This window comes from Aythya marila, assembly GCF_965140915.1.
Source record: "Aythya marila genome assembly, chromosome: 22".
Classification (NCBI taxonomy): Eukaryota; Metazoa; Chordata; class Aves; order Anseriformes; family Anatidae; genus Aythya; species Aythya marila.
In genome coordinates this window covers 6,948,965-6,974,698 of record NC_139063.1, presented here as the reverse complement: position 1 = coordinate 6,974,698, position 25,734 = coordinate 6,948,965, and the positions used below count along the sequence as shown (strand labels likewise).

At 41.6% G+C, this 25,734-nt stretch overlaps 1 protein-coding gene across 1 annotated transcript; it reads right to left on the bottom strand.

Annotated features, from left to right (window-relative positions):
- Window positions 1-416: 416 nt before the first annotated feature.
- On the bottom strand, window positions 417-25,239 carry PPP1R8 (protein phosphatase 1 regulatory subunit 8). Its single transcript, XM_082777471.1, has 7 exons — window positions 25,125-25,239; window positions 11,305-11,365; window positions 6,107-6,260; window positions 5,267-5,487; window positions 4,496-4,640; window positions 3,869-3,933; window positions 417-3,255 (listed from the first exon to the last, which is right to left on the bottom strand). The coding sequence occupies exons 1-7, from the start codon at window positions 25,184-25,186 to the stop codon at window positions 2,902-2,904; spliced, it is 1,062 nt and encodes a 353-aa protein (XP_082633597.1). The 5' UTR covers window positions 25,187-25,239; the 3' UTR covers window positions 417-2,901.
- Between the last annotated feature and the right edge of the window lie 495 nt (window positions 25,240-25,734).

The following is a 25,734-nucleotide window of genomic DNA, read 5'->3' as shown; positions in this document are numbered from 1 at the left end:
TAAGAAGAAATACTAATCTATAGCCTAAATGTTACTAAATTTATTACAGCTTAGGAACCCCTCTCAATATTACATGGCAGGAACCATGGTTATCTTTAACTGAGTCCCAGTTTGCTGTTAATAAAGCTCTCCTGAAAGTTTAGGATGAGCTGCAGAGACACAGTGACAAAGGATGGCACATAGGCCAGAGGCAGCAATGAGAACAGCTAAGCTAGACTCTGAAACAACTTTTGCAGAGAGAATTCTGCTAGAACCAGAATTCCACTCAGAAAATGCCAACTGTTGTTTAAAGCCCACTGTTAAGTGGCACTGTTGTGTGCGAAGTGCAATGCACTGCAGCACAAGGCAGCAAAGCAGCAGGTCACAAGCACTGAAGCTGCAGCAGTTTTAAGGGCTGCAGCCTGAGCCAGCTACTGAGCCCTTCAGTGACAGTTGCATTTTGCAATAGCAGAAATCCTTTAACAGGCCACAAGACAATGCAGTGTCTACCGCAGAAGTGTAGATTGGGAATGAACACACTATACTCTCCAAACTGGCAAAATTTGCGTTTAATTTACAACATAGTAAAGGTTACAGGTAAAAAGCTCAACAGAAAGTGTGAAAACGCCTATTACATATTACACAAGTGTACAAACTTCTGTACAAAGCCCCTTGATGTTATACTGTCCCCTCCTGTACTGGCCAGCTATGGCCTCTAAGCTCTGAAATAATGAGAGCTTGTAAAAACCCAGAGAGGAGAAGAGCTTTAAAAAACAATTTTCAGTAAAGCTTCCCTTTTCAAGAAAGTTCTTGCAAAGAGCCACTTGCAAAATAAACAAACAAAAAACCCTACCAAACCCCAATAAAAAAAAAAAAAAAAAGAAAAGAAGAGAAAAAAGACGACCTGTTCAACTTTTACTTGCTCTAACTAGTCTTACCGTAAAGAGTTGCCTTCATAAAACTGACTGTCTGGAAAAAGAAAACTACATCCTGTAAAGAAGCAAAACTAAAAATTAAAGTGAGAAAGGTTTTGAGAGTATGGAGTGTTTGAAAGAAGAACGTAACAGGACTGAGTCATTTTTAATAGCAACTATGCACAGAGTGGCATAACTATATCATGAAGAAGTTACCACATTCATTCATGTAACAGTTTGAGCTAGATATGAAGGCATGGAGAGGAACAAGCCAGTTTCTAAAGGCATCACTCTTGGGAACAGGGTAGCTACTAGCTCTTTTTTACCTCAATACCATGATAGAAGCAATCACTCTGCAGATGCAGAAGTTGCACTGATTTCGGAGCATCTGTTCAAAACAGGTCTAGTGCCTACAGCACAGCAGATGCATTATAAAACAGCACTGTTCCAGCAACCATCATATTTTCACAACTCTACATAGCCAGGTAGCTACAGTACTGTACACATTAATGAACAGCTGGATATACTACTGCCATTTTAGTACACATTTCCTGGAGGATTCCCCCAAACAAAGGAATATGACTATGTAGCTGAACTGCATTATGCAATGTAAAAAAAAAAAATTAAAATAAACCTAAGAAAGAAAGGGCTCTGGCCTTACCTTTTATAAAGTCATAGGGTCTGAATACGTTTGAATCAGATTTTGAAATCTGAAACTGTGGATTTGATGGGGTAAAGCAATAGTCCAAATCACATTTCTCATTTTATTCAATGGGAGAAAATGATTAAGTAGTCAAAAAAAAAAAAAAAAAAAAAAGTAATGCCATGAAACCAACTTGTGTGCTTCTTTTATTCAAGGTGAGGCAGACCCTCTACTAGGAATTCATATTCTAGCTTTAGGTAGCACTTGATTCCTACCCACTGTTACTAGCAGCCAAAAACCAAAATAGTGTGTAGATTGCAGTTTTAGTTGTTACACATATGAATCCTCTGACACTATGGCTGCTCATTTGCATGTGTGCCTTGTCATATCTCATGTACTCTAAGCACACAAGTTCCATTTGTAAATAAAAGCAAAATTATTTAAGTTAAAAGGGCCACCAAGTTTAAAAAAAAGTGTATTCCCCTATGTTAACTCCACCTTAAGTTATCACTACTTTGTCAATTATTATTTGTATGCTGTAGGTAGTGTCTATCCAACAGTCAAACGTACCTAGACTTGCCATGCTTGTATGCTGCCATTAGTACCAACACAAGCTCGGATCCATCCATGCGTGTACCCCTTTATCCATCTACACGGCACTCCATCGTGCAACACTGGACTCCACAACTAAGGAAGTCCATCTATTCCTTGTCAATCTCAACTCCAGGTACCCATCAACTCATAGGATGTTGTAGTGTCTTAGGTGGAAATTAAAACAAGCTGCAGCCGAACTAGGAGAAAAAAAAATGCCTCACATTGGTAGGGTTTTGAAAAGGTACAAATAAAAGCTAGCCTGTATTTTGCAAGTTTTAGAACTCAGACCAGTGGGATTTCTGAAAGGCCTGGCCCCACAAACATTTACTTCTGATACAGCTGACCTGCTATAAGCAAGCCCAGCAGGAACAACATTACTCATAGTAAGCACGACACCTAAATACACTCATTTGCAGGGTCATGCCATAAATGATAATTAAATTGTGTGATTCTGCCCCTTCGACTTATGGATCAAAATTCAGAGTAAAGACCTCAGGGGACAGAGGCTAAGAAAAGGCTGCCAGATATTTTGGTTCAAAGGGAGATGGTAGCTATATTGCTTTGTTGTTGTTGTTTTTTTGTGTTGTTTTTTTTTTTTTTTTTTTTTTTAACAGATATAAAAATGTTTGAAGATAGATCTTTAAAGAATTATTTCACTTCTCCAATCTCCATATTACATCTGGTTAGGACATTAAAATTTCAAAAGGACAATACTACACACAAACAGTTTGTGGAGTTCATAACTCCCACCCTCCCTCAACAAAATCTAACTCAGATCAGTAGGGAAGGGGTTGGCTTCTTGCCCGGCCATGCCTCCTTTGCATATTTCTTCTTCTTGGGTTCATTCACAGCTTCAGGATTAAAGACAGCAGGATTTGGAGCTGGGTTCATGTTAACTGTTGAGGGTACAACAGGAGTCAAGTCCACATCCGGGGCAAGATTGGGGTAGGGCATTGGCAGACCACCAATGAGTGCTGTCCCATGGACGCCATGTGATTGGGAACCCGCCTCATTGTGAGTTGGAGGTAAGCCACCATATAATCCTCCACTGTAGGGAAAGTTTTGCATACGCCGTGATGCAGAATCATCTGTGGTCAGTGAGCCTGGATTGTCCAGTCGCTTTTTCTGCGGAGGAAAGTATTTAGAGAATTATTCAAAATATACGAAATAAGCAAGCTATTTAAACTGGATGCCAATGCCATTTTCCTCCCAAAATGCACCTCAAATAGCCACTTGAAATAAAGAAATGAGTGGAAGTTTTCATATCTTCCTAGAGTATTCAAATTAAATATTGTACTGGCAACATACTTATCTTGGGGGAAATCTTAACCCTGCTAGTTCTAGTAAACAACCTTATGAAATCTTTAGCATTTACACTGTTCAACCAAATAATCTCTCATTTTTCCCTTTTTGTTTTCCATACTTCCCACAATTTTAACTGATGTCTAGAACTACCATACTGAATTTTTGGAAAGTGGTTCTTTGGGGAAGGAAAAAAAATGCCATTGATCCCATGTGTTAAAGAAAGGAGCTAAAGATGGACTTTAAGGAAAGTGGTCAAATTGCTTTTCTATACATATATATATAAATAAATAAATATAAATATAAATTTGTAATACTTCTCCTTAACAATAAAATATTTCCCACAGTAGGGCATTATGTTTCTAAGGTGTAATCCACATGTTGAGTTCATCAATGTAATAATGGATCAAATAGAGAGTTAAAAGTTACTATGTACCTTAACAGGCACTACTGCTGTCTGTACCATGTTCCTGAAACGCCCAACAGACGGGTCCACATCCTCTGTAAAGGCAAGAACAGTGAAGCTTTCAGTAACAACACAGAAAAAGATAAAACATCTGTCAACTAAAGCAGCCTATATGAAGAATTGATACATGGACCTTCTCTTCTAAAAGCCAGCACTCTAATAGCCCTCAGTAAACACAAGCATGCTTAAACAAAAAGAGGAGATAAGTGTATGGGTGGGGACACCTAGTGGTTTTGTCTCAAGGTGGGTTCATCAGTTATTCTATTCTATCAGTTATTCTATTAAGGAAAATGCACTTCCACTAAGGAAAATGCAGAAGTGCTCTGGGGATGGGGATGGACAGTCTATTTACACTGTTCAGACAGAATGGAGTTCTGGGTTAAAAGCCGCTGCTGTACAAGGCAGGGAGATGAAAAAGGTAGAAGTCACAGGCTTAAGTAGGACATGACAGCTTCTCTGAAATAGCAGAATATTCTCAAATATTCACTGTCAAATTTCTGTTCTCCTTATCTGTTTACAGCCATGATGAATCTCTATGTGAACACCCGAAAGAGGGTATTTACAGTCACGAACTAGAGAGTAAAGCCAACTACTTACCAGGATTGATGATTTCATCATCATCACTGAACGTCACTCTGGAATTCTTTCGTTTTCTCTTTGGTCTCTGAATATCCAAGTTTCCTTCCTCTATGGTTAGCGTGGAAATTCTTTTGTTGTGGGCTGTATTAAACTCTGTCAGGTTCTAATAAAAAAAAATGTGAAGAAGAAACAGTTTAAGCGCCTAGTGTATGAAGTCTGTGTTAATCACTGGTTGTACCCACTGTAGCTTCAACTTTAGACTGCTAGGAAGAAAAAGTGTTTCAGTGCTGGAACAGATCACCCAGAAAGGCTTGGGAATCTTGTCTGTGAAGATATTCAAAACCCAACTGACCATGGTCTTCAGCAACCTGCTCTAGCTGACTCTGCTGGAACAGAGGATTTGGACCATTATGCAAACTGCTTTTCCACTCCACTGGCTAACTGTAGGAAACAGGGCTGCATTCACTGTTATTTGGGGAAATCACCAAATAACAGGGGAAATCACCCCTGACCTAGGGCAATGCTAACTGGAGAGAGACAAGGGAGCTCTCTGCAACCTTTTGCAAAAAGATAATTGGAATAGTAGGATTAGGGCACTGATTCTGGAAAGCAGCATGAAAACAGGCTTATTGTGGTAGAACGAGATGATTTGTGTATAGTCTGAGGTGTCTTCTGCCAGAAGATATATTCAAGAACAAGAAATTAAGAACCTGAACCAAGCAAACAAGTAGGGAATGCCATTTGTTTAGATGGATATACCATCTTGGTACAATGTAACATCACACTCACATCAAGTTCTGTCTCCTCTTCTGGCAGGCCCAGCAAACCCTTGAGCTCTTCATCTTCACCGCCCATTTTCTCATCTCCTTTAACTGCTGATGGCAGTGTCTGAGGCTTCTCTCGCAGAGTATATGCCCGTGTAGAAGCACCAAATGAAACTGTGGAGTCAATGGGTATCTGCTGGGGTTTGTGAGCTTCCAAACGGATATGACCCAAGAATGTGCCATGTGCTGAAAAAAACATCAGAATGGAAGAGTCTGTAAGTCATCTGCTTGAGCTCACAGTATTCAAGTTTATGACTTGAGATGTTCAGAAGCTGTACATGATTGCCATGAAATACAAGTCACTGAAATACTGCTGAAAACATTAGTTATTAAGTATGTTTTACCTGATATCTCACAAACTAAGATAACTTACATCAGCCCATAGAAAATCATGAAAATAAACATCATTTAGTTTCTGGATTCTTGCAGGTCTCAATGGACCATGTCTGGAATCATTCCCTCAGTATGTCAGGTTTTAGTTCTTGGAAACTGCCCTCAGAACAGAAAGCTTCATTATAATTGCAAAATGAAGTTCAAGTCACTTTCTTCCTCTCTCTTGAAAGGAAGACTCCTAAGAGTCTAGAAATACTGTTTTCAACACCAAGTGAAGCAGAAGTAAGTTGACTGGAGCATTCATTCTATTGCTCCTAACCATTGCCAATCGTTCACTAAGGTGCTAATTTAGATTACCGCCATCTAGCCACACAGTGTAAACAACAATAACGAAGAAAAGGAATGTCTCATTCAAAGATGTTTAAGCACTGAAACATAGTACTTCTGTCTGGTTATATGTCATGTTACTTACTGCTGTTTAGATCTATGAGGAAAACCCTCTTGAGATGTTTGTGATAGACCAAGGCAGCATGGACCCGAGAGCAAGACTGGTGGTCAATGGTAAAATCACACAGATCAGGATTTCTCCCAAAGAGATAGTATTTCTTCTCATCAATTATGAGCTTCTGAGGTAGAATATCAAACAGAAGAACATATTAGACTCCTATAATCTTTTGGATCTTCCTGAAAAAGTTCAAGACCATGAATAAAGAGAGCAAATTCAAAGGAAAGCATCAACACTTGATCAATATTTCAGTTTTTCCTGAGATTGTTCAATATAGAAACTCACATCTTCTAAAAATTGAAGCAGCTGAATATGGAAGATACCCAGTTATTCCCTTCTTTAACAGCTAATGTAAGACAGTCTGGCAGGAAGTATGAGTATCTCGCTACAGCAGGTTCTCTCCCACATCCACTCCCAATGATTTTTACGTGTCACTTGAGGCAGATGATCTCGGGCCTTGTTGAAACCAGGAATCTATGCTAAATGATCTCTAGTCCAATATAGAACATCAAAATTATAAAATTTCAAAACAGAAATGGGCATATAGATTTAAGACCTTTATTATAAAGATGTAAAACTAAAGATGTTCTGTCATATGAATCCATGCTGGCCTATTCAAGCAAACTATTAATTTTTAGACTTTCTTCTTAAAATTCATCCTAGTTCTAATCTCTTCTTCAAGGAAGATCTTGCATACTGTAATATCAGTCATGTAAAACACCTAAGAAAACCAAAGGAACATGTTGACACTGTTCTATGGTGTATACAACATATTCCTACTAACATACTTTACTAAAAGGAACTCCTTATGCCTAAATGCTGAAGTACCTAAGCAGTGCAGCCATCTTCCTCATTGCATTGCAAGAGCTTAATTTGACCTGTGACACTTCCAGCTGCACAAATCAAAAGCTGGCAATCCATTAGGTATTTGTTAACAGATGGTTTCTCCTGCTTTTCTGAAACATTCACCAAAGCCCACGCAACGTTTCAATAGCCTGATCAAGATATTAAACAGTACCAGTCCCAGGAAAGGCTCCTGAGGGGCAACACTTGTCATCAGCCTCCACCTGAGGAGCCACTGACCAAAACTCCCTGGGTGCGACCTTCAAGCCAACTCCTTGTCCACTGAATGGTTGACCCATCAAATCCATCTCTCCAGTCTGGAGATCAGGATGTCATGTGGGACCGTGTCAAAGGCCTTACAGAAGTCCAGGTAGATGACATCAATCAGTCTTCCCTTGTCAACTGATGCAGTCACTCCATCACACAAGGCCACCAGATTGCTCAGGCATGATTTACCCTTGGTGAAGCCACACTGGCTGTCTCAGATCACCTCTTTGTGTTGCATGTGCCTTGACGTTGCTTCCAGGAGGATCTTTTCCATGATCTTGCCAGGCACAGAGGTGGTGCTCACCAGTCTGTAATTCCCTGGCTCCACTTTTCTACCCTTTTTAAAAATGGGAGCAACGTTTCCCTTTTTCCAGTCACCAGGGAGTTCGCCTGACTGCCAGGACTTTTCAAATATGACGGAGAGAGTCTTGGCAACTGCATCAGCCAATTCCTTCAGAACCCTGGGATGCATGCCATCAGGGCTCATAGACTTGTGCTTGTTCAGTTTCATCAGGTGGTCTTGGACCCACTCTTTGCGTACAGTGGGTGGGACTTTGCTTCCCCAGCCCCCATCTACAGGTTCAGGGGAACAAAAGACTTGGGAAGCCTGCTGGTAGTGAAGGTTGAGGCAAAGAAGTTGTTGAGTACCTCAACCTTCTCCATGTCTGTTCCTACAGTTCTCCCTTCTCATCCATCAGTGGGGGAAAACTCTCCTTGGCCTTTCTTTTCTGAGCAATGTACCTATAGAATCCCTTCTTGTTAGTCTTTGCATCCCTTGCCAAGCTCGGTTCCACCTGTGGAACCTACACTCATTAAACAGCGTTTCAAGACATTTTGCGAAGATTGAAACAAATTCATAAATTTGAAATGTTGCAACAAATCACCAATAGCAAAAATCATTTTATTGGCTTTACTTCAGTATAATGTTTCTTACAATTTTTGTGCCTCTGAGCTATAACCCAGTGTCATCCTTTATACACTGAGCTTAAACACTTCATGGTTTGTTTTAATGTTGCACTTTTCAGACCCAGCAATCACAAAGTATACCTCAGACCTCTATACAAGACCTGGGATACAGATGGCTCGGTTAGTATCAAGTGCACAATAATCACAAAGATTTAAGGATGTTCTTAGTTGGTTACTACTGCCTACTATGAAAGATAAAGAACAGTAAAACCATTTACCACACATCCCAAACCCAAACCAGAAACAGATGTATCAGATCCAAATTATGCTCATCTGTTGAAGAGTTCCCATACGTATACACAGTACATTATGTATAGCTGCTGACTTAAGTTCTCAGTTATGGTGATTACAACAGACACACTGGTACACACTGTATGGCAGTCAAACTGTACCTCACTGAGATGCTTTGACACTGATAACCAACATCAGATACTAAGGAGATAAAATACAAACTCTACAGTCATTCCTTATCTCTGTGCTATTACATTCCCCAGTGAACCTCAGAGTACTTGGATAGCAGACTAGCAATGGCTGCTAACACTACGCTTTGGAATGGCAAAAGAACTCCTTTAGGTTATCAAGAGAGTTGATGGCAGGAAAAAGGAATTTGGATGTTTGTTGTATCACTTTTTTTTTCCCCCAATACAGAAGGAGACGCCAGGCTTACAAAGCCAACTTGGGCCTTCTGTAGATCCAAAAGCTTTGGTCCACACAGCCTAACTACCCCTTCTCAGATTCTGAGGACACCAGGACTGCCAGTTTATCAACACTGAATTTGTTTGTCCATTGTCAAAAGCAACGATGCATGCTCAGGATCCATATAGCATTCTGTTGCCTTTTTTCATTCCCAGCCGGGTCTCCCATGGTAGCCTTTATGGATGAATTTAGCAGAGAGCTCCATATAAACTCTTTCATCCTAAAGCTCTCCATTCTCCAAAATCCGAAAGAAACATGGTAAGAAAAAGCCGGTCTCATAGAGTAAGTCTCGAAGGTGGGAAGACTGCATTATGTTTGGCCACCTGCCACATGCCAGAAAACAAACAAACAAACAAACTTTGTAGGCTTTGCTCACTATCTCATTACATGGCCTGAAAGGAAAAGTGGAAAACCTTATCCCAAATACAACCCTTACCCCAGGTGCTACTGGTAGGATGGCAGTCGGAAGGCTGAGCTGAGAAGCAGCCCTAATACAGCTCTCGAACTTCTAAAAATGTTTCTGAACCTATAACAGTACCATGAGAAGCTGAAGACACAGGCCATGGTTTGAAAACAGAAAATGCAGTGGGGCTGAAAACAGAAAATGCAATGGGGTTGAAAGCCATAGGAAGAGCTGGAGAGGGATAGCTACAATGCAGTCCAAGTGGCTGGTAGGAGCCAACTCATTCATGTCTTGTATCATCTAATGAAGTACTGTGAAGATGTGATAAATGTGTTAGTATCTAGCTGGGCAGCCTGCTCAAAGGAACCTGCTTTAGCAGGGGGGCTGGACCTGATGATCTCTCAAGGTTCCTTCCAACCCCTACAATTCTGTGACTCTGCTTTCAAACTAAGGCCGAGCAAAGATCTCTCATAGGTCAAGGCTAGCTTTGCCAATTGTCTGTGTCTTCAAATTTGGACTAGGAGTACTCTCTCAAAACAATCTGTAAAATGAGCAGTTATGGACTATTTCACTAAAAATAATCATTTTAGTGGTTTCTGGCCTGGAAAAATACAAGGTTATTTGCAAGATCTCCACTTACCTTTGCAGAGCATATTATGCTCTCTTCATCAAATTTTAAAGAGGAAATTTCTCTGCTAGACACTAGGAGGAATACTCGCTACTTTCTGATGCTCCTGTGGTAGCATACAGCACAAACCAGGAAAGACAGAAAGTTCACAGAGTCATAGAATGGCTTGTGTTGGAAGGGACCTTAAAGATCACCTTAGTTCCAAGCCCCCTGCCATGGGCAGGGATGCCACCCACTAGATCAGGTTGGCCAAGACCCCATCCAACCCAGCCTAGAACACCTCCAGGGATGGGGTTCCTTAAGTCCTTCATCTAACGTTGAGCTCTTAATTTTCCAAACTTCTGCTCATAAGGGTTAACTCAACTTTGTAAGCTTCTGTAATCCAGAAACTTTTGTCTTTTTCAGTCAATCAAAGGTTAGAAGTCTCTTAATGACTACAGTAGGGTCACTGGCTTGCATCCTCTCTGTCACCAAAGGTATAAGCTTCCCCTCCCCCTGCTGCCTTGTTTTAATTTATTACTTTTGATTGAAAGATCTCCTTTTGAAAAATCTGAATGTCAATCAGTACAACACCAATAATATGACTCAACAGGGAGAGCTAAGACGACACAAAATAGAGGAGAAAGACTCCTTTGCAGTAATAAAAATTGTTCACATCTGTGTTCACTTAGATCTAGAGCACGGGATGAAGATCATGCTGTATTTCATGCTATAGGACAGGGCAACAATCGTGCAAAATACGGGATGTCTAGTTAACCTTACTGTAAAACAACATAAAAAAGTGAACTGACCAGATGAGTACCTCAGACTAGAGCATAACATGAACTTTTATTCTTAGTCTTTTCTATTTGAGATCTCTTTCCCCATGTTATTTGAGTTCCTGCTCCTGAAATTCCTAAGACAATGTGCCTTCTGGCTCCAGTCTGATACTACATATACAAGTATATTGTAGGAAACAAAATGGCAACTTTAGTCCAAAATTAAGTTTGGAAGCAGTAAGCCTCTGCCAACTACTGAGTTCCCTCACAAACGTTTTGTTTTTTCCTCTCTTACTAGGACAGGGTTAGTATTCAGAGATCAAATTATCATTGTTTCAAAGCTGAACACTGCAGTTTTGTATCCCTTCAAACATTGCATCTAATAGGAAGATAACTGATAAAAGCACTGCATAGGTAGAGACAATACAGGCAAAGGAAAACACTTCCACTTCATTCAGAAGTTTCAGAACGTAACAGTGATTTGAAAATAACAAACATCAGAGAGAAGGGAAATACTTCTAAGTGTGGAAAACATTGGAAAATTTTCTACTGTTAGTGCCTACATATATGATATACCGAGCTCATACAACATCTACTTTCATACCTCAATGAGTTTGTCTCCTTTGACTACATCCAGATGTAAGCCAGGTGGAGGTTTTCCTGCCCTGGAAAACAAAGGAAGTTAAATATAACATCACAATATTTGGTAAAAGGTTTATCAGTATTAGAGCTAATACTGTATTAGATCTACTGACTAAACAAAAGGAAGCAGATTTATTTTAGGAAAAATATGAAATTACCAAAGATTGTCTTTTTCCTCCCTGCAGATTCCTTCTGACTACAAACAAACCATGTATTTTTACGGTATGATTTAAACTAACAGAACACGAAGTATTTCAAGCTTTACTTCTCCAGCCAAAAAATAGCTAATTTACAAAATTAACAGAGCACCTCCCAACAGGAAGGTCCCGACAACTAGAGAAGAGGACAGAATGTACCTGTCCACTTAAGGACTTGCTTGAAGGCTCCATTTGCTCATGTTACCTTCAAAGCAGTAGATCCCTTAGCTGTGGAGAGGAGCTGAAACTTCTACCATGCTCATCTCTAGAAATGGTAACGACCACAAGCCTAAAGGGGGCTTCATGCATATTAGTAACAATATAGAAAAACGTTGGCCAATGGCTGGTGTTCTTTCATGCTCATCCTGTAATCAACCTTTCCTACCAACACAGGTAGCATGGAAGAGACCACAGCATTAGACAGCAAAGAGACACTTATCCTACAACTGTACAGTCTTTCTCCACCAAATTCTCAAACACAAACAGCTAAGTTCCCCCATCCCTCCGGCTCTATCCCTCCTCACCCTGGGAAGCAGATTTTCCTGTCAGCTTTATTTCCACCTGGGCAAAGGGAGCACAGAGGCATATAGGACTCGACAATGCACAGCAAAGCAATGCCAACACATATCTGAACACAAAAGCATTAGCAGCATCAGAAACACGCTTGGCATTCTGTGGTCATGACATGCCTGTGGTATTGATATGCTGCCCTTCACAACACAAGATCTTTGACTGCTCAGAGCAAACAATCTTTTTCTTTAAAAAAATCTGTATTTGTAGTACTGCTTTACTGATAATATCACTGCTGCTTGTCTCTGTCGCTGCATTAGGCTTTCTATGAAATAGCGATGACCCAGTTCTCAGCTGCATTGCTGCCCTTCAGAAGAACCACAGAGATCACATTCCCATTTACTGCTTTTCTTACTGCACACAAGCCAAGAGAATGGTGACAATGGGCAGTGACATTCTCAACATGGTTGCAGAAGAAAGGTCCCCTGAAAGTTGTTTGAAGAGGTTAAATATAGATGTTTCTGTTCCTGGGGCGTTTTGAAGGTCTATTCTGTGTCAGTTGGTTACTACACCAATGCTCTCCTAGATAACTTCATACATGAACACGGTCCTCTATTATTCCTATTTCGTTTCTTTCTCAAGTATTGCACATGTGTTTTTCATTCTTGCTTCAAATCCATTATACCAGCCTGCTTAGATCTCTCCCTGGCCCTTCCTGAAAATGCCAGTTGGACTTTCACAAGTTTTTGTACCAAAATAAGATATCAAAGATGGATATAGCTGGTACTTTCTTATTCTTTTGGACGAAAAACAAACAGCAGCATGGAAAAGTGTCTAATCATAGACTGAGTTGGAAGGGACCCACAAGGATCATTGAGTCCAACTCTTGAGTCCCCAAAGGACCACTCGAAAAATCAGACTGTGTGTTTGCGTGTTGGCAAAATGCTTCTTGAGCTCTGGCAGACTCAGTGCTGTGACCACTTCCCTGAGGAGCCTGTTCCAGTGCTTGATCACCCCTGTGATCTAGTGAAGAACCTTTACCTGATATCCAGCCTGAACCACCCCTGTTGCAGTTTCAAGCTGTTCCCTGGGTCCTTTTGCTGGTCACCAGAGAGCAGTGCCTGCCCCTCCGCTCCTCTTTGTGAGGAAGCTGTAGACCACGGTGAGGTCTCCCCTCAGTCTCCTCTTCACCAGGCTGGACAATCCAAGTGACTTCAACTGCTCCTCATATGTCTTCCCCTCTAGACACTTTACCATCTTTGTTGCCCTAAGCAGACAAATCAAGGTTCCAAGGGCAGTCTGCTAAAATGGTGACTATCTCCTAGGAATGGGATTCTGGCAGTGTGGGGAAAGACCAGCAAGTAAAAATGCCCCCAGTGAAGCTACACTACGTGGATGTTTAGTTTTACAAAGATTGAGTCTGCCAAGCACTCAAATACAGCTAGGGGACCATCTCCTCTTAAATATTCCTGTAGGACCACATAGCCAGGCAACGCGCTCTTTCTCCCTGTGCTGCTCTAAGGTCTCAGCTCTCATTTTTCATTGTAAGACAGATTTCATTCACAGATTTACTCCTCAGGTCCACTTCTCAGTGTCTCTTCTTTTTCCCTCCAGCACTGGCAAACTTGTTTTTCTCCATTCCACTGAAATTGCCAAGTTCTAGTTACTCTGCAATATAACACCCCTTGATAATTTTTGCAAAGCCTGCCTTACTTGAATGATAGAAAAGCTGTCACACCTCCTTTAAAAATCAGTAAGCCTTCCAGCAAATTACCTCTACAAACAAGTCCCCTTACTCAGTCTTGCCTCTGCTTCCCCCTCTTCAGTGAGCTCTTCCTGGTTCTTCAAGGGTCAGCATGTCTTAAAAAAAAGATTTTAGCGACATCCTCAACCTACCTGTAGAATCATGAAAAATGTCACTGTTTTAAATCTGCTTTTACCTTCACCTTTACTTTTGAACTCGTAAAAAAAGCCTAGCAGCAACAGAGGAAGATGTTGTCCTCAGCTGTGAATTAAGACGCTTTAAAAATTTATCCATTCTCTGGTTTCTTATGGAATGAGAATCCTTTGCAGACAGTAAACTTCCCTCTCTACCTGTGCCTATAAAAGACTGAACACAGTTAAGGCAGTAAACACCAATTGGCATACTACCAAATCAAACTCACAGAAATCACTTCTGGTAAGAAAAGCCCTTTAGAAAAGACTAGATCAATGTCACTCTAAGGTTGCTGAAGTTTGATTCCTGTAAAAACCTTAATAAAAAAAAAAGTTCTATGTTCTAAACTAATTAATTGCAGTCACTGAGTATCAGTATTAACAGCTCTATCTGGAAGTATCAACAACCCTCATATGCTCTGCCCTGTCAGACCCCCAATCTAATGGAACAAGGAGGTAAAACACTGAAAAGAAACCACTTGCAAAAATCTACTGGAAGAAAGTTTATTAGAAAGTTGGTACTGTGCTGATTAGAAGAGAACAGTCTAGAGAACAGTCTTCCCTCTCTCATTTTCGATACAAAAACGTTCTCTTTCTCCTACTGACCGATGTGTTAAGATATCCACTAAATTATTCTTCCTACACTGTTGTGAATGATGGAGAAGTTACTTGAGGTCTACAGAATCTTATCTCCATAGAGCAGGTATGAGCAGCCTGGCTTAGCACTGCTATGAGACAAGTGATCTCACTTCACAAGTTATCATCAGCAGTGCTTGTGTTTGACAGAGAAGAGGTTGTTCTGTACTTTTCGGATCGCATATCACAATCCCCACTGCCTGAGCACCTTCTACTCTCTACAGGCCAGCATTCTGCATATGACCTTAAAATCAGACCTGCAAATGGACTGTTACTGACCATTAATTTAATAATTTGAACTGAAACAAAATATACTTAGACTGGATCTTCCAAAGCTTACTTGGAAGAAGAGGAGCCTTCCACCGAATTAGCACAGCTGATTGGAAAGGAGAATATGACAGTATCATTAAATTAATTGTCTTGATCAGAGCTAAGAGGACACCCTACACTAGAATTTTTCTTCACTGAAAATGAGTACAAGGAACTCAAGTAAGTGTCAGTAAATGAGAATTTATGGCAATTTGTAAAAAGGAGTAATTAAATGCAAAACCCAGATATTTAGCGAAATATCCTAAGAGACTCCAAGTATCAGTCTTCTACACTTAAGAGTTCAGCAATCTATTGCTTAAAATACCCTCAGCTCTCAGATAAATTAAGGCATCAACCAATGATACTAATTTTAAAACATATTTCATGGGCAATGTGGAAACTACAAACAGTAAATTCAGATTCTGACTGGGAAATAGATAGAAAACATTACAAAAAGGATCTAGCAGACACAGGAATTGACTAGCAGTCTGACCACAACAGTCATCTAATCTGTACTCCAATATTCAACAATATTTTCATTTGGAGATATGTGACCATACATGGGGCATGATAGTTCTTCCAATGCCAGGGAAGCATTTTTCTTGTTTTAAAGAAGGGCAATTCTTGCTTTGAATTACACATATTCTGCTCCTTTCAGCATCTGTAATAATGCCAAGACAACTACCATGCTGAAGGAGCATCTTAGTTTGGGACAATACAACCAAGCACTGAAGTGGCTTCTTTTCTACTTAGATGAGTATCATGAGAAGGAGTTATGAATATGGCATGTTGAAAAAACATGATACTTACCAGCCAAATCATTTGGCTTCCTGCAAGAGGGAGTGCATATATTCATGGACTATGACAAATGAGCAGAGAAATGACACTAAAAATGTTACCAACAGACAATGAAACAAAAGTGCATGTTATTCACTACCTGTAGAATAGATGGGGAGTTACAAAATGGACTGCCTTCACACTCAAAATATTCCCAAATGGATTAATGGAATCTTTTATATATTTTTTTCCAACACCGCAAGGTGAACTTTCCTTAGAATTATTCTCTTCAAAAACACACAAAAGATGTGTACTACTTACACAGTAGTCCAAAAATACTATATTCAAGTTCCTTTAGACCACTTCTCTGTAAAACAAGAGTGCTATCAAGAGTCCATTGCTGTTTCTGTATGATAAACATTAAGAACTCTATCTCTTGCATTCCTATGGAATTGTGTTGGGCAGACCAAAGTGACAAAGAGTATAGAACCTTTTGCAAAAGAAAATCACCTCCAGTAACCAATATGGGATGCCTCAAACAGCAATACTTTCCTGGTTTCCAACAGTTAGCAGCCACGAGATTCCTTGAGCTGGCATCTATACACACAGGTATCCACATAAATTGCTCTGTGAACCTCTGTAAACTTAAAGCATTCACAGAATCTTACACAAATGGTTTCACAGATCACCTACAAAGAGCTAAAGTACCATCTCCACTTCTTGGCCACAAATCTACTACTAATTTCATCTTACAACCCCTGGTTATTCTGAAAAGGACAGCAAATACTTGTCTTCTACAGATTTTCTGTACACTATTCAAGACATCCAACGTATCCTTCAGTTGTTCCTTTTCCAGACCACAGAGAAGCCTAAGCTAGCCATCTGTAGTACAGCTTCTTCTATCTTTGAGATAATACTTAAAAACAATACGAGAAAGAAATCACATTCTTGAATTTTGAAGAGGCAAGTAATATCTCAGTGTACCAGAATTGCTGGAGACAACTAAGACGACGTCAACAATGGTATTGGTGTAGTAGACCATCATTTTTAAAAAGCTTTTGACAAAATTATCAAATGGTCTTAGGAAAACTGAGGTGTGACAGGGAAAGGACACAGTAATCCACAAGGGAATGTAAATGATCAAAAGTCAGGGCTCTGTGATGTTTTTATGCAGTCTGGAAAAAAGGGAGCCAATGAACAAATGAGAAAAATCACTTATGAAAACCACTATGTAAGAAACTCAAATTGTACTACAATACTGCAAATAAATCCTGTGATACAGAACAACTGCTTCAGAAGACTCTCTGGGGGGAAAGAGTAGGAAGAAAGAGTACTCTTGACTGCTTATACATGCAACAGAGGAAGACCACCTCAATCATACATATGCAACTATGACCTCCAAATTCCTTATTGCCACTCAGGAAAGACCTGGAGCCATCATGACTTTGTTCAGAAAGAATCAGAAGAACACTCCTCAACAGCTGACAAAAAACAAAAGACATCACAAGGTATAAACTACAGAAATAAAACATTTTCCAATCTTGAAAGCTCTTGTTACCCTGTAGAGAAGGGAACAAGAACAATAACCAGGTCTTGCACAAGGGGGAAAAAATAAACAGGACTACCTCTCTTCAGGGGAGAAAAAAAACAAACAACACACAAGTATTTATTCTCTTAGTCCTCTTAATGAATGCTACAAAGCTAGCGTATTTATTATTTCTTGAAACACAGGAAACAAGGAGACTTGAATTTGAAAACAGTGCAGAAAGCACTGTCACTTGATGTTGTGGAGTTAAACTGTAAGATAACAAAGGAAAATTAGAACATTTGCGGAGATTAGGTCTGGTGTTAGTTGTTGAACACGACCATCCAGACACAGTATTCAGCTCACAAAATCCTTAACTTCTGGTAGCCGAAAGCCAAGAGTGTAGTCAAGAGGTCAGAATAGACAGGGCTTGTGCCTAAGTTATTGGTCACTATCATAACAGGAAGCCATCTTGGCTGATGCTTTTAATTAGTACTACCATTCTTAAGCTCTTTCCCATGGAAAGAAATCAGAATAAAGACCCCCCTCTTATAAAAACACAGGCTGATGTTAGTGATCTTGTGTATCAGCAACAGAAATAAGTCAATTGCCTTTCTCAAAGCTTGACAAAAACACCACAGATGTTGAGACCAAGCTAGCACTGTAACTTGGTTAGGTGACTTAACACAAAGAGGTGCTATAACAAAGTTAAGGCCAATACATTTTGGGTAATTATTTCAGCTCACACATAATGGTTTCTCCCAAATTGGATGAAGAGGGTTGCCAAAAGAGCTGACCAGTAATCCTGATCCAACCTCATTCAGTCTGGAAGAAATATAACGGTTAGGGCTTTTCAACTTTCAATAATACAGGTTGCTAAGAAACATTTACGGTTTCCTCTATTCTTAGAAGCATTAAAATGTTTCTTGCCAAACTTTCAGCTATAAGAAATTCAGTTAAAAAATCCTTCAAGTTTGAACTTGATGACCTTTCCTGTGTCAGTAGAAGGAAGGGATGTCATCCAAGGGGACCTGGACAAGCTTGAGACGTGGGCCCACGAGAACCACGTGAGGTCCTGGGCAACCTGGTCTGGTGGGTGGCATCCCTGCCTATGGCAGGGGGTTGGCACTAGGTGATCTTTAAGGTCCCTTCCAACCCAAGCCATTCTATGATTCAAAGTATTTGCCCCACTTCACCTTGGCACTTTATTTGCTTGTTACAATGCACAGTTACATGCAGTAAAAGATTTTACCGGTTCACTATGGTTCCCTTGGTTACTTATACAGAAATAAAGTCTCTATGGAATACAGGGAAATTTGGAAATCATACACAGAATTTAATTCCTGAGAGCAAAACCATAAATATGCTATTAGTGAGAACTAAAGGTTTGATGACAGAAAGCTGGGAGGAGTGGTTGATACCCCAGAGGGCTGTGCTGCGTTCAGAGGGACCTTGACAGGATGGAGGGTTAGGCCAAGAGGAACCTCCTGAGGTTCAACAGGGGCAAGTGCAGGGCCCTGCACACAGGGAGGAATAACCTCAAGCACCAGTATAGGCTGGAGGTGACCTGCTGGAGAGCAGCTCTGCAAAGGAGAACCTGGGAGTCCTGCTGGCCAGCAGGCTGACCATGAGCCAGTGATGTGCCCTTGTGGCCAAGAAGGCTGAGGGGATGCTGGGCTGCATTCGGAAGTGTTGCCAGCAGGCCAGGGGAGGGGATTCTGCCTCTCTGCTCGGCCTGACTGAGGCCACACGTGGAGCATTGTGCCCAGTTCTGGGCTCCCCAGTACCAGAGGGAAATAGAGCTACTGGAGCGAGTTCAGAGGAGGGCTATGGAGATGATGAGAGGACTGGAGCACCTGTTGAATGAGGACAGGCTGAGAGATCTGGGCCTGTTTAGCCTGGAAAAGAGGAGACTGAGGGGAGAGCTCATCAGTGTGTATAAATATCTGAGGGGAGGGTGTCAAGAGGATGGAGCTGGTCTCCTTTCAGTTGTGCCCAGCGACAGGACAAGAGGCACAAACTGAAGCCCAGGAGGTTCTGGCTCAATATGAGGGGGCACTGGGACGGGTTGCCCAGAGAGGTTGTGGAGTCTTCTCGGGAGATAATCAAAACCCGCCTGGATGCCATCCTGTGCAAGGTGCTCGAGGTGATCCTGCTCAGCAGTGGGGGTGGACCAGGTGATCTCCAGAGGTCCCTTCCAACCTTGGCCATTCTGTGATACTGTTTCATGGCATCAAAAATTCAATTTGAACTACACTGAATTAAACAGAAATTCATGTTCATTCATTAAGTAGTGAGCAACAATTGAACAATTATTTGATAAAACTATACCTACATTTTTTGAGTGAGAACTTCCCTGTAGCAATCAGAGGAAGAAAAGAAAGGACTTAAAATATCAGCAAGGCTAGCCACTGCTCTGGCTGGCCATCTTGCTGTAACCACTATGCTTACCAGACAGTTGTTCAAAAGCCTTCTTACTTGGATAGTTTCATTTCTATCTTATTTTTTCATCAATTTTTTTCATTTCCATACTAAATTTGTTTATTGTTCTTGTCCTTTAGCTGTGGTTTTTTTTTTTTTGTTGTTTTTTTTTTAAATTGCCAATACCATCCCTCTTGTCCCTCTTTCAAAATATGAAGCCAGTGAACACCAGCATTGTTTCTATTTACGGGGCAACTGGAGCTCTGTTCTGTCTCAGTAAGATCTCCATTTTCCATTTATGAATTGGGACATTGCACCTATTTCAATCCAAACAGAGCTTTCCTAAATGCAGTTAACAGAAAAGACACTTTTTCATAAGTACCTTCTTAAAACAGCAGTGTTTTAAGACTCTTTACAGAGATACATACTACTACACATCAAGTGGAGTACTAGTCTTTTTATTTATCTATTTATGAACAATGATGTTACTAGTCAATGACAGTCACTCTGTGATTAACCTATGTACTTGCACTTTATCCTTTTATTTCTGAATATTAAGTTTCTGGCTTTTAGAGATTCCTAATTTAGGCAGTTAGAGATCTGGGCAAACAGCAGTGTATGAAGTTTAACAAGAGCAAGTGCTGGATTCTGCACCTGTCATCAGCATGCTCTGGCAGTCAAAAGAGCCAACCATACCCTGGGGTGCATCAGGAACAGTACTGCTAGCCGGTTGAGGGAAGGGATCGTACTGCTCTGTGCTGTTGCGGCCTCACTTCGAGCACTGTGTGCAGTTCTGGGCACCACAGTATAAGGACATAAAACCATTAGAGAGCATCCAAAGGAGGGCTATGAAGACGGTGAAGGGTCTAGAAGGCAAGACACATGAGGAGTGGCTGAGGTCTCTTGGTTTGTTCAGCCCAGAGCAGAGCAGGCTGAGGGGAGGCCTCATAGCGGCCTGCAGCTCCCTCGTGAGGGGAGCGGAGGGGCAGGCGCTGAGCTCTGCTCTGTGGGGACAGCGACAGGACCCAAGGGGACGGCATGGAGCTGGGACATAGGAGGGTCAGGCTGGATATCAGGAAAGGGCTCTTCACCGAGAGAGGGACTGAACACAGGCACAGGCTCCCCAGGGACATGGTCATGCCACTGAGCCTGCCGTTGAGTTCAGGTAGCATTTGGACAATGCTCTGAGATAAGGTTTGATTTTTGGGTGGTCCTGTGTTGGACAAGGAGTGAGACTCAATAATCTTGCTGGGTCCCTTCCACCTTAAGATATTCTGTGATTCTACTGTCCACCCTACACTTCTGTATTTTCTCTTATTTTTATTGTTCTCATGTTCAAATTACACTGAATTATACCAAAAGGACTGGATAGTACTCTGACATCTTTATGTTGACTACACTTGTCACCAGTTTTTCTGTATTAGAAACTAAACAATGTTTTTCTTCAGTTTCTTCGCCTCATGCTCCAGAGGCACTGTGTTATGCTCTGTGTTATGCCAGGATGACTCTGAGGGATTTTTATAGATGATCTCTGCCCTTGATGGCAAACCAGCTACTGCAGAACCATACAGTAATGGAAGAAGTAGGTATGGACAGTCAAGAAGATGAAGACTAGTCTAGGCTGAGCTTAACCAGGGAAGGGGCAACAAGAAATGAAACATTTCAGAAAAAGTGGACAAAGCCACTAATGCTTTGGGATGTGATGCTAACTAAGAAATGCCAAATAATGGAACTGAAGTCAAACAAATGAGCTGACAGTAACTTTTCAACAACTCTAGGGTTCAGTGTTGACATACTAGCAGGGTTACAACACCTATACCCAGCTGAAACTGAGCAGCCTCACTGAAATCAAATCCTATCCAGCCTAACGAGAAATTTTGAGTTTTAGCTGTTAAGATTAAAGTTGTCCTGTCTATGTCCTTATCGTGTTAGTTTAAAATCAGGTCAATTATTTAGGTTTCTAAATGTGGACTCAGAAGCCTAATTTAGCCAATTCCTAAAACGTTGGCCTAGGTGACTACCATGCACATCATCATGACCAACTTCAAGGACAAGGTAGAATTTCCAGAACTCTAGAGCACGCCCTGTCCAGGGATCTGTGTAAAATAATTTCCAAGAACAGCCTGTTCTTAGCTCAGAGAACTGAAGAGATGCCACTGTTACTTTTAAGACATAGTATTTTATATGTATATACATTCTAGAACAGGCCTGAAACCCCAACTACTGGTTTGTCCAGACAAAGTAAGGAGAGATTCCTGATCCCAAATGAAGGTTAAACCAGGAGAAAAGGAGAGATGGACAATAACCATTTAAATCATGATACTCTCATCAAAAGTGGACCCGGATCATTTATATCTGATATAAACTACTGTTACTCGTTAGAGGTACCTCAGAAGGTATGCTAGTGTGTTAGTAAAGCCAGGATAAGTAATTGTTTTATAAGGACATTTTCTAATCTCATGATATGCCTAAATTTAATCCACAAAAAGCATTTTCAACATCTTTATAACAACTTCATTCCAATTTTAAAACGTATAGTCTACGTCTTTACTAATGCATATGGAAGAATTACAGTACATGCATAAGTAAAAAACCTAGTTGGAAATAATACTTTAAAATATGTAATACTTTAATATAAAAGAAATACTTTAATATAATTGGAAATAATACTTTAAAAAAAATGTAAGAAAGAGTATGTTATGAACTATGAAGAAGTAACCCATACCAGCATGAGAACTAATTCCAAGTCCAACATTTAAGCCAATAAAACCTTTCAGTCTTCTCTGGAAACTGGATACTAAAACATTATCCACGTTAGGAGAGAACAGATAAAACAATGAGAGCAGACATCAAAAGCATGGTCAATAACTTAAAGACAAGAAAAAAACTACTTCTAATTATGTTTAAGATATATTTCTCTTATGATGGGTGTTCACAGTCCCCACGGCAGTTACAGTTGGAGGCAGGAAAACAAATAGATAGGTAAAGTCTATGATTTTGATTTTAGTGTAGGTTAATTAGATTGAAAAGAACTCACTGCAGAAGAAGCTGCTCCTCACCACGAAGATCCCCTTTAACTCGATGGTTATATCTCTCTCTGCTAAGATCTATGCTGCTACCTAGACAAAAGATTTTTCAATGCTCATGCAGCTTATGTATACACTGAGATTTTCTGGAAGTCAGAGCTTCAAATAATGATACCACTGCTCCAAGCCTACTACTGCAAGCTATTTTCACTCTAGAGAATCCTAGCTATGAAAGACCCATCACTTATTCAATGTCACATCTGTGTGCTTGTTGGTTTGCCCTGGAGGAAATAACTACTTTCAAATTGTGAGAATCTGTAATGCAGTAGATGCCAAGGGAAGTCACATAAAGCTTTAACAATAAATATATTCTACTCTCTTTCCAGAAAAGAAAAATAAACCATAAGTAAATAAATCGAACAAGCGAGAAGAGCTCCTCCCTCCTAGTGGATGAGACAGTAGAATACCACTAGCCATGACTGCCTAATATTTTCCATTTTGAGTTGCCTGTACTTTTAGCAGAAAACAAACACACTTGTACTGGTAGCTATCTGTATTGCTTTCCTGATCCAGATTATTATTATTTTTAGGTTTATGAAACAACTTACCTGTTTCAAAACAAGCGTTAAGCAAAACTTTTTTTTCCCACAAAAAGGAATCTTTCGCTTTGTCACACTTTTGCATGACAATTTGAGTAAGATCAAACTGTATCAGGTATGCCTTTTAAGTATCCTTGTGTAAACATACAGCTTTTACTAACTCAGTACCTAAAATATTACAATTTGCACCTATACAATAGAGGAGTAAGAAAAATAAAGAGCTCCCTTAGAATGCACAAAGAGAGCATACACATAGGAGCTCTGGTTTACCTATGAAGTACTTTAGGAAATTATGGTAAAAGAACATACAGATTGCAAGAAAATAATCACCAAAAAGCTTGGAATTGTCAGAAAGAAACAGGCCTGAACAGTTCAGTGCCTGACCATGACCTCCTTTCTTCTGGGCGTGAAAACTCCAGCTTGGATCATATTCCTGACTCCCATCTCATTGCTTTAGTATTCAGTGCAATGGATTGTGCTTCAAAAACAAGTAAGGTCAGCACCAGCACAATGAAGAAAGCCGTCTGTCTGTAAGACCCTGTCCTGTTTGTAGCGGAAGTTAGAAAGTACGCAGCTGAAGAGGCCCTCACAGTTATAGTCTATATAGTCCTGCCCTCCAGATGGTATTTATTTAGGAATTCTTCTGCAATAGCTTACAAGTGACTGAAACGAGGTATTTAGCAAGCTATACTGTTCCAGCTGTTCAATCTATGGCTTTCAGAGGCAGAAATTGTTCAGATTTACCACCAAATATAATCTAAGTTGTGAACACTATTGTATAAAAATGCTAAGGAAAAAAAAACAAAACTATGTTTCAAATTTCAAGTTGAACATCCAGAACATACTGAACATTTTTTTTTGTTTTTATCTAACTCTATCACATCACTATTTTACAGCCATCTTGCCTCACACAGATACTTGATATTGTACACATTCAGTATACTTTTTATTTAAAATTTAAATGACTGTACTAACGGAAGCAGGCACTTATAGAGCGTGTAAAAATTTGAAAGCACATTCACTAAGCATCTATGGATTAAGCACTGCCATCAAGCACCACAAAGTAGGAGACGTAGTAAAATCCAGATGACTATGCAATTAAAGACTGCAATCATGAACAGGTATATGTGCCTAGCTTGTACAAGTATATAAGCCCTTGAGTTTTCAGCTTTAACGTCGTGTCACTTTCTATGTGACTTAAACTAAAACTACACACATCCCCTGAATAATCAGCGATGCGGCACCTGAAGGAGATGGCACAGCAGAGACCTATTATTAGTCATCTATTCAGAAGTGCTAAGCAAAACAGGGCCCCAGACAGCCTCACCTAAGGCCCTGTTTTCAGAAGAAGGCCGGACCAGATGATTCCCAGAGGTCCCTTCCAGCGGAGCCTTTCCTACGAATCTAAAATCAGCAAAATTCACGTTCCTAAGGCTGCATCTCCAGCTCATCGCTTTACCCTGGCTTCTTAATTCAACACAACGCAAAACCAACAAAAAGGCTGGTTTCAAGCTGGCAGATTTCTCGTGCTGCACACATAGCACACCCCGCGAGCGCCGCTCGGACCCTGGGGAGGAGGCGCAGCACCTCCACAGCGCCGAGCCGCGGGTGAGGGCCGCTGATGGCCGCAGAGCCGCCCCGCCGGGACCGCTGACAGGCCCGGCGCGGCCGCCGCTGCCCGCGACCGCCTCTGCAGAACGAGGGAGCTCGGGCCCGGGCCGGCGGCCCCATCCCCGCATCCGTCAGCCGCCGCCGGCCCGCGGCCCGGCCCGCCCCGGGCTCCCCACACCCGCCCGCCCGCGCCAGCCCCGGCCGCGGCGCCGCCCCCTCGGCCCCGTCCCGCTCACCAGCTGGGGCACTCGAAGAGCGAGAGGCCGCCGCCGCCGGCCGAGTTCGCGTTCGCCGCCATCTTGCGTCTGCCCCATTCAGGCGGGCGGAGGCAGGCTGGGAAGCGGGAGGACCGGCGCGGGGCGCGATCCCGGCGTGCCCCGCGCGGCGCCGTGGGCGGGGCCCCAGCGGAGCCGGCAGCCGGGGGCTGGGCCCCGCCGGGGGAGCGGGGCGGGAGGGCTGCGGGCGGCCCGGGGGCAGCCGGCGGCAAACGGAACGGGGCTCCCAGGCCTCGCTTTAACGCGTGCGACGGCGTCTCGCCTTTCAGCGAACGGCAGAGGACAAAGCAGATGGCAGCTGGTACTCGCCACGCACCGCGTTACCGTTACCGGTACCTGGAGTTGGAGGGACGGGCAGCGGGCGGCTCTGGAGCCGCAGCTCCAACAAGAGCAGCTCCCTCCAACAAGAGCTGCTCCTGCAAGGGTCAAGCACCCAGAGCCCTGCAGGAAGAGCGGCTGCTCCCACAAATCAGCTCATCCCTTCCCCAGCTCTCTACGCAGCGCAAGCCACCCGTGAGCCTGCCACACGTGGCAACAACCTGCTCCTGCTGCAGCAGAGACGCGCTTCTCA